Source organism: Sesamum indicum, linkage group LG3 (genome assembly GCF_000512975.1).
Source record: "Sesamum indicum cultivar Zhongzhi No. 13 linkage group LG3, S_indicum_v1.0, whole genome shotgun sequence".
Taxonomy (NCBI): domain Eukaryota; kingdom Viridiplantae; phylum Streptophyta; class Magnoliopsida; order Lamiales; family Pedaliaceae; genus Sesamum; species Sesamum indicum.
Window position 1 is genome coordinate 12,415,688 of NC_026147.1, and position 9,800 is coordinate 12,425,487.

The following is a 9,800-nucleotide window of genomic DNA, read 5'->3' on the forward strand; positions in this document are numbered from 1 at the left end:
GCTCTAAGAATATGTTTAAAATCTCTGTACAGGCTTATAATTGGGGTGACGGGTCTCATTTGAAATGCTCGCGTGGAGGTATTCTCTTCACAACAACTTGTCTCTAATTGCTTATATTGCTGTTAACAAACAATGTAGAGAGGGTTTTTAATAATTTTAAGCATAATGAGACAAGATGAATTCAATTTTATGTCGGATAAGCAAGAGGGTCTTACGCATGCAAGCATTTGAAGAAGTGTTCCCAGTATCTAATCACAAATTTTATGTTAGGTATTTGCATAGTAACTTTAAATAGGCGGGGTTTGGCATTCTGAAACTGAGCATGGTCATGTAAGTATTAAGGCTCAAATAACTTACTTATTTCAAATTTATTGATATACTAATTTTTCGTTACTTTTAAGAAGAAATCATTCGGATTGTATAAACCCTGAATTTCAAATTAATTATATTTTGTATGTTGTAGCCTAATAATTATATTTCAAGAGCAGCTATTATAGTTAAATTTTAAATTTAGTTATTTAAAGTAATATTGACTATATATACTATTTATCATCAACTAACTTCAGCCATTTCAATGGCATTTATTGTTATTTGACCTCCATGATATTGTAAGAAAATGAACAAAAGTAATTTCTATATACTTTTATATTAGAGAAGGTACATTATCAATATGTTCTATTTTAGTTCTCTATACGATTTATTTTAAAAATTAATACATATAACCCTAAAGAAAAATATTTAAAATACTAATTCATGTTGAATTCATCCTCAATTATTTTTATTATATATATATTGAAATACTTTATAGAATCTATGGATTATAGTGCTAATATTTTGTATCATCAAATATAGTTTGCTTTAGTTTAAAATGTTCACTCATAGATTTCATTAGGAATTTTTATAAATTAAAAAATCATAATTTAATAGTGCAGAGGATCAAATAATATTCTAACCAAAGTTGCTTTATTGTCCTTCTCCCCTCCCCCATATTTCCCATTTCTATCCTCAACAAAACACAAAAATCATGAATACAATAGTTAAGAAAAGATGAAATGGAAAGCAAAGGAGAATAAGGTGTGGGAAATGTGAAGGGCAAAGTGCTACAAAAATGACATTGAGGGTATCTGCATTTAACACAAATTAATATATATAGAAAAGTAGATTAAAAGCACAGCCTCCATGAGAAAAGGATAGGTTCATATGTGTGCAGGATAGTACCACTACTCCAATACCTCTTACTTATCTACTGGATTTGGGATATAATGCTTATTAATATTCTGTAACACCCAACAACACATTCATCAATGAACTCTCTGGTCCACACTATGTGAACCACTCACCTTCACATGATGTGTATGCAGAATTAAAATGTCAAACACAATAAATACCCTAATCCCACTGCCTTCACATAAATACATGTACAAATTGTAGTTGAAGCTATAATTATATCTTCTTTTTTTTTTAAAAAAAAAAAAAAGTAAATCAATCATCTTTTTTTTTTTTTTTTAAATAAATCGATTGCAATTGCATTCGATGACCTTCAACAATTATATTATTCAATATACTAAACATCACAAGACAATAATATCAACTTGAGATCATAACCTCATATATAGGTTTGAGGCTCAATTTTGTCGATTAAATTAGGTTTATGCCATTATATCGCAAATTTCCAGCAAAATTCAGATATTAATATCATTAACTGTTGTGGGAATAACAATTGTAGCAGAAAAAAGATGCAAAATCTCTTTAGGTTGAGATGGGGTATCTCACTCTTTTGAAGGACATTCAAGCCAACTGCAGTAAAAAATTCTCATTGGTCCAATAGTATCATTCTTAACTTGTCCCCTTTAGGATACAACGGTCCGACAACATCGTATGACTCTAACTCACTCTGAACAAATTGTAGATGTTAAGATCCACAAAAAAGAACACCTTCCTTCACTGATGTAACTCTTTCTTTTGTAGAATAATAACATGTAGATATATATTGTATATGTGTATATATAAACAAAAAGAATGATGCTCCCTTTTACAGGTCTAGAAATCACCCAGTGTATTAATATGAATTAGTGAACAATAATGCGATAAATTACAAAAGATAGTACGGATAAATGATTAGTAAGTGTAAGTATAGTGTAGTCGTGGGAAGATGTATTGAAAAAAAAATATTACTAATATTGGCCATAATCATCCATCAACGACACTAACCTCAACATCAATAAAAGAAAATAAAAGGACATAACTTACATAATTTAAATATTAAATTCAATATATACTAACATTAACTTTGAAAATTCAGCTTCATCATTAAACTTAAGTCTCATTATTAACAAATGTTCTCTCATGCGAATTTGTCTTTTTCTTTTCTTTTTTTTTTTTTTTTGGCAAATTAAACAATTTAAGATACAAATTTTTGGCTAATGTTGAATAAGTTACCTTCATTTTCTCCCAATGTTTTATTTCCTTATTTTGGTTTTGGTCAAATAAACCGGTTGATGCATCATTAGGTGGGGTGTGAAATTCTCCCACTAGAATATTATGCTTATGTCTTTTTTTTTTTCTTTTTTTTAATACAGTGGAATTAGATTTCATTATACGAATCCTATTTAATTTTTATAAAATTACAAATATATTTTTTTTGATTTGAAACGATGAACTATCATTAATTGAAATTAAATATAGACAACACATAATATTACAGTAGACAATACCTACTATACAGCATATTACGGGTTTGAACCCATAACCTTTAAGGTCATAGAACCTCAACTTCGTCAATTGAGCTAAATGTCATTAGCAGTATACCGCTTATTTAAGGATAAAATTTTACAGGTAAACCCCTTGAAGTACTTACATTGATCACCCTCTCAGAGGGTGACCTTATAATTTTATAAAAAAATAGGGTGTATTTGTGTAGTTAGATTTGACACGAGTAATATCAATATAATTTGTACTGGTATTTCTTAATCAATTTTCAAGATTGTGGTAAGTACATTCTTCAACTTACATTTAATTCTTTTGCAGTCATTAGATACTGATAACATAAAGTGACAAATAAATTCAACACAATCATCAAAAAAATTTATTAGTTTTCAACAAATGCTGAAATTGAAATGTCACATCAATATAATATAATATAAAGGTAATTACATTTTTGGTCCCATAAGTGGGCCTGTTTTCAATTTTGGTCCCACACTCAGGTCAATTCGCACATTGAGTCCCATATGTGGTTTGTTTTTCAATTTAAGAACAATTGAGGGATTTTCGTTCAATTGATAATGTCAGTTGTTCTCTCCATTAGTTAATACAAATCAAAATAAGGATAAATTACATTTTTGGTTCCATAAGTAGATCTGTTTCTAGTTTTTTGTCCCACACTCAGGCCAACTCCACATTTACGTTTCTCACACTTGCAGATCACATGACTAATGGCCTGACAGGGAGAGCAACTATCGTTATCAATAGGACGAAAATTCCTCAATGGTCCTCAAATTGGAAAAAAAAAAATCAATATATGGGACTCAATGTGCGTATTAACTTGAGTAAGAGCCAAAATTGAAAACAAATCCACTTAGATAACCAAAAATGTAATGTACCCTAACATAAACTCATCTACAATTTTAACTTCATTTGAAAATTGAAATTATAAATGCTTTGATATATGATCTGTGATATTGAATTTTGTAACAGTACTATGCCCCAATTATTTTTCTATGCTACTTAGGCCTACTTTGGCCCACCAAATTAATTTTAAAAAATTAATTATAGCTTTTGAATTGACAATTTTATAATTAATTATGAAAGTGCAAATTGCAGTAAAATTCCATAATTTTAGGGCAGCTCTCAAGAGATTTGACATAATTATAAATATTCGTTCATTGTTTGAAAAATTACTATACCCCCTCTAATTTTAACAATTATCTAACAATTAACTCAATTCGTTAGTCTCCGTTGGGTTTTCACCATTTTTATGGTAAATTGGTCAAAATGCCTTTGTAGACTATGAATTATAATTTTACTTATGTTTTTAATAGATCAAGTGGATAATTTTTTTGTATAATCTTTTAAAATTTTCTATCCACCTCGTCCACTATTTTCATATTTTTTTTAAAAAAATATAGTTAGAGTAAAGTTGATAATTCCAAACCTCCATCAAAGAATTATATAATTTTTATAAAATATTCAGGAAGTATTGATAGTTATTTAAACAATAAGGTATATTCATAATTATGTCAAATTTTAAGAGAGCCCATTGTAATTTACTCTATTTGACCTCAAAAGTTATTATAGATAATAGGGCAAACGACATTAAAAAAAATACATTTGCACTGGTAACGAACATTTGGCCTGTATTTGCAATCACAGGACTGAACAGACACTTAAATATTTTATATTAAAATTTTATTTTTGAAATAAATTTTCTTTTTCTTTATATTTTCAATCAAAATAATAATTTTGATTATGTCACTATTTTTCAAGGCAATGATAAAAAAGTTAAAGTTTTTGCTTTCCTAACCTCGTATATAAAGACTTATTTCGAGTTTTTTTTTTTTTTTTTAAAAAAAGCTGGCTTTTTCATGTCTTTTTTTTTTCTTTTTTTGACTAAGAAGAATCAATGCATGAAACAGGCTGATGATAACTCCAGAGCAATTCTCGTCATGCCAGAGCAAAATTACCTAAATGACAGTTTTACCCCTTTCAAATTGGTTTAACTCCCAAAGGCCCCCCACAAGGCATGTCCCCATGAATCTAATTTCCATAGCATAGATATCATCACATAAACAAAGAAATCACTTTGTATTAATGAAGGAGATTGCTTTAGTATACTTGAGTGGTTATTCAAGTGAAAAGGGTATAATCGGAATGCAGAAATTTATTAGCAATTTTTGCCACATTTAACTTATTCTTTGCAAATAGACACACTAAATGTGTGTGCAAAATTAAAAAAAAAAACAATGTTATTATGTATACAACAACAAAAAAGAAATTATCCATGCACTATAAACCATCACTGAAACTTAAAAATTATGGCAAATCAACACTATTTGTTACTGTTAAACACAATCGATAAAAAAACTTAAGTTTTAACCACAGTTAATCAACATTTACTATAATTTTATCTATGACCAAAATATTTTTCATATATTTTGTTGTAGCCACTGTTTTGGCCTCACTTGCAAAAACAACGATTAATAGCTATTGTGCAACTGGAGTTAATTAGCATTCGTCACAATTTTATACTTTTAACCATGATAAGAAACATAAAGATAGTATAGTGATTAATTAGAACATTTCTAGTTACAACAAGCTACTTCCACTCAATTAATGCAAATGTAAAATAACTATCGAGCACACTGAATGCTTGTGCATAATTTAATTATTAGATTTTATTTGAAAATGAAAAATTATAATTTTTTTTAGAAAAGTTTTAAAATTATAATTACACCCCCTCCAAGAATTTACTAATTAAATCTTACCCCATTTTTGTTAGAATTTGGATGAAAAATATTGATGTTAGCAAAAAAAAATTACATAATTTTACCCTTCATTAACATTTTCATGTAATAATTTTGTACTTATGAAGAAAAAAATGTAATGATGTTAACTTCACTCCATACTTATATATTTCATTTATCTCTTCATAAGTATAAAAATATTAAATGAGGGACAAAATTAAAAATTTATATAATTATTTTTGCTTACATCAGTATTTTTGTCCAAACTCTAGCGGAATGATGTAAGGTATAAATCGAGAATTTTTAGAGGGGATGTAAGTATAAATTCAAAATTTTATTAGAAAAAAGTATAATTTAATATTTTTAAAAAGAGTTTAAGTGTAATTTACCTTAAATTTAATTAAAGACGAGAAAAATAAATAAAGTACTAACCAAGATTGATATTTTTTTAAAAAAATTAAATAGGTGTAAGTAGAATTTTATTCATAGGTATAAAATTTAGAAAGCCTGTGGTCCTGCCTGAGAATAAATACGTTTAAGGGTGTTATAGTCAATAAATATTTTATCGGTCAAATTAAGTTAAAAATGAAAGTAACAGTAAAAGTAATAATGTCATCACCACGTGCACTTTTTTTAACCGCGGTGAAAATTTTTACCAGCAATTCGGCGTCGTTTATCGCTTCTGTATAATAATCAAAGCTGCGTCGTGGGCATGCTTTCATGCCTTGGGATTTATACTCAGAGGTCTTTCGTTCCCAAAAACCCTACACAGCACTGTGTTTCTCTCTCCGCACATAGATACAGACTTTCTCTCTCTATATATACACACACAATCATGCACGCTTCTCGGAACTGATTGTTCTCTCTCTCTCTCTTGCAATATTCCAATCCAGAATCAAAGGTAAAAAGACTAATGAGGAGATCTCAGAATGCTTATCGCCATTTGCTGCTGCGCCATCTCTGCCTCTCTGTTTTGTCGTCTCCTTCTGCGTTTTCTTTTGCTTTCAATGAGCTGTCCCCATGTTTATATGTGTATATTTGTATACACAGAATTGTTTTGGAATTTTTACTATTTTATGGTTGGTTTCTGCTTTCTGATTCTGAATCTTTTTGTTTGTGGGTTGCATTAATTGGGAATGGGAAGTCAGCATTGAGTTTGGAAAAAATTCGGCTGTGGGCTCTTTTCCCGGGATTATGTTAAAAGCAATGTCGGGAAACTTTCCTTTATTGATGCTTAAATTCTGAGAAAAATTCCATGGACTTTCATCGAACACCCACTCTTCTTGTTCCTCTTCGTCTATATATGTAAACGCCACTCCTGACTTCTCTTTCCAAAGTCAAAACCCTAGCCTCCTTCTCTTCTTTCTTATCAGTACGTGTGTTAAACTTAAATTTTGAAGAAAAGTTGTAGTTACTTTTTGGTATGTATATATGTGTGTGTGTTTATATATATGTTGATGGGAAATGATAGTAATGGTTTGATGTTTGGCTTTTTGCAGAGATTTATAGTCGTGAAATCGAAGCTGTCAAGTCATATCAAAGATTTTCTTCTTTATCTCTCTCTCCGGTTCCCAGGCAAGGAGGACTCGGAGGATATTTCTAAAGCTGAGATGATCTTCGTCCGTGCAGTTCCTACAGTTCCCTTCATGGCGGTGATTTGCTAGCTTCCTATTTCTTAGGCTATAGCAGCTAGTTCTGGGTCGACTCAGTTTGACTAGGTTCCCCTCCAATCTCTCTTCTTCTCAAGCCAACCCAGTAGAAAACACACATCCGCGAGTCTAAATTTTTGGGTGCTGATAGAAATATGAATTGCGAATCATCATCATCACTAAGGCGGCGAAGAGTAGCTTCATTTACGGCGGTGTTCGCGGTCACAATCCTGCTGCTAATCATTGGAATCTATACAGGTCGGTGTTCACTGAACACAAACATACAGAGATTATATATTCATATATTATGCAGCGTCTACTGTGTGTGTTTCTTTGTACGTATCTGCGTTTGTTCTTCGAGCGGAATTTCATATTGGAAATTCAATAATTGGGTGGCTGGGATTTGCACTTCGCCGATATTTTTTAAGAAGTTGCCTCTCTTTCAGGGACAATATTTCTTAATTTATAACTGGACGATACCAAATGGGCCCATTTATATTTAATTGTTTTTTGATAAAATTCGTATTGGATCCATGGATTGAGATCTGATTTTCTTTATATGTTGGCCTTCGTATTTTAACTCGACACTATTAATCATAGGATTCTTGCGTTTCAGATCATGGTTTAATGGAGTTTAATCCAATTTTATCCCAGAAGAGGAGCTCAGCACGCTCTGTTACACATCGGAAGCTGCTTAAACATGGTAATTGAACTTTACCTTTTCAGATTAATCAAGTTTTGTGATCACTTTCTACCTGAATTTTTGAGCAAGAACAGTAGTGGAGGGGCAAAAGAAGAAAAAGAGAAGAAATCGCACACAGTCCGTACAGTGTTTGAACTTTGAAGCTCCTGCAATTTAATTATGGTTTTTGGAATATATATGAAAATAAAGACCAAAATGGTGAATCTCTGATATACCCAGTGGGTATATAGCAACGCTCTTACTGAATAAATGATAACGCATACACAAAAATGCACTTGGCTTATGTGCATGTATGCAAATTCTGTCAATGTTTTTGCTTTTTTGCATCTTTACATGCAACACAGAGAGACACACACTGAGAGTGAGACCTGTCCACTGTGCGCACTGCGTTTGGCTCAGACTTAGCTACCTTTTCTCTTCTCAGTTGTCGCGTACGGTTCTGCCCCCATTTAGGTGGCGCCTCTTTTCAGCTTTTTTACTACGTGTCGTTTTTCTCAATGGAACCCCCCCAACCCTTTAACCTTTAGCCTCCTGCTATTGTAGTAGGAGGGTGTTAGGCCCTAGCTCAATGCTGCCCGTGTATTACTTGTGTAATAATATCATCTTAATTATCTTTTTCACTAGGGTGGTTAATAATTTTGTTGCTATCATTAAATGGAATTACTTACACGTGTGTCTTGATAGGTACCCTTTTCCTGGTTGAATTTAATGTCCACGTTCTTGGCTTTTCTTTTTTTGATGGATCACGTTATTGGCCTTGTAATAGTCGAAGAACGAACTAATTTAGTACATCGAAAGCCATGTTCATCACATGAAAGTTTTTGGTCACAACAGTAGAAAGGGTACACAATCAAAGAAGGGAAATAATCAATTCTCTTCTCATTGCCCTTGCACATCTTCCCAGAAGTTAAATTCTTCTATTAATACCATCAACAATGACATTTCAATGTTCTTTCCATTTTCTTGTTAGACTCTCGATTTTGTAGCTCCAAAAAGGAGTCTCTTCATTGGTTTGGACTGATCATCAAATTAGACAGACAAATGGAGTAAAGCATATGACAAAGACCCTCAAAGACAAACAAACAGTAGCACTTAGTAGCTCCTTTTCATAAAAATAAAAAATATTGCTTTATGCTGATTCCATGTTTGTATTTGTTGGACCTTTTAACAGCAGCAGACAGTGAAGATGGAAAAGGGGTGGAGCCAAACAGGATTTGGGGCGACAAGTGCTCAAAATCAGACATAGTGATAAGCCAAGGCGCCACCGAGCCGCTCCCGAATGGGATCCCCACTTATACGGTGGACCCCCAGTATCCCCGTCAGCTGCGGCTGGTTCAGCTCTGCCCGCCTCGTCAACCCCCGCGTATTCAAGCGGCTCCGCTTCAATGACTGCCTTGTCAACGACGGGAAGCCACTGGTTAATGGACGAACACTCTCCTTCCAATACGCCAACACTTTCCCGTACCCTCTATCCGTCTCCTCCGTTAGCTGCTGACCGATAAACTCCTATTCTACTACTAACCCAGAATTTCTCTCATACATATATATATGTATACACGGAGTATGGGGAGAAAGGAACAAGAAAAGACAAGGAAAAAAGTTGGTGAAATTTTTGTGCATATTTTCTCCCATGGATTTTGAGTTTATGCTGATGGGAGACTCCTTTTTTGTGAAAATTGTAAATGGGATTTTGATTGATTAGAGGATGGATCAATTTCATGATCTTATTACTTGAAGAGGAGAGAAATCGATATTTCTTGATTGAGAGGTGAAGATTTGGGATTAATCCCATGTTTTTGGTGTGTACATGAATATCTAAAGATTGGATGAACCAAAAATATAGTTTTACAAGTTTTAGTCCCACTTCTTGATTTGTTACTTGTGGAAGTCATTGTCCATAGTTGTTTCTCTCACATTCTTCTTCCTTTTAATGTTTTATGGACTGGTGATCCAGGCGCATTGATTACACTCGCAGAAATATGATTGTAG

At 32.2% G+C, this 9,800-nt stretch overlaps 1 protein-coding gene across 1 annotated transcript; it reads left to right on the forward strand.

The window, feature by feature from the left end:
* LOC105158491 (protein TAPETUM DETERMINANT 1-like) lies at window positions 6,974-9,200 on the forward strand. The gene is made up of 3 exons (XM_011075274.2): window positions 6,974-7,366; window positions 7,725-7,811; window positions 8,983-9,200. The coding sequence occupies exons 1-3, from the start codon at window positions 7,264-7,266 to the stop codon at window positions 9,198-9,200; spliced, it is 408 nt and encodes a 135-aa protein (XP_011073576.1). The 5' UTR covers window positions 6,974-7,263.

Coding starts and splice junctions, on each gene's coding strand:
- LOC105158491 (XM_011075274.2), top strand. CDS start 7,264: ATGAATTGCGAATCATCATCATCACTAAGGCGGCGAAGAGTAGCTTCA. Junction 7,367..7,724: donor AATCATTGGAATCTATACAG/GTCGGTGTTCAC, acceptor CTTGCGTTTCAG/ATCATGGTTTAATGGAGTTT. Junction 7,812..8,982: donor TCGGAAGCTGCTTAAACATG/GTAATTGAACTT, acceptor ACCTTTTAACAG/CAGCAGACAGTGAAGATGGA.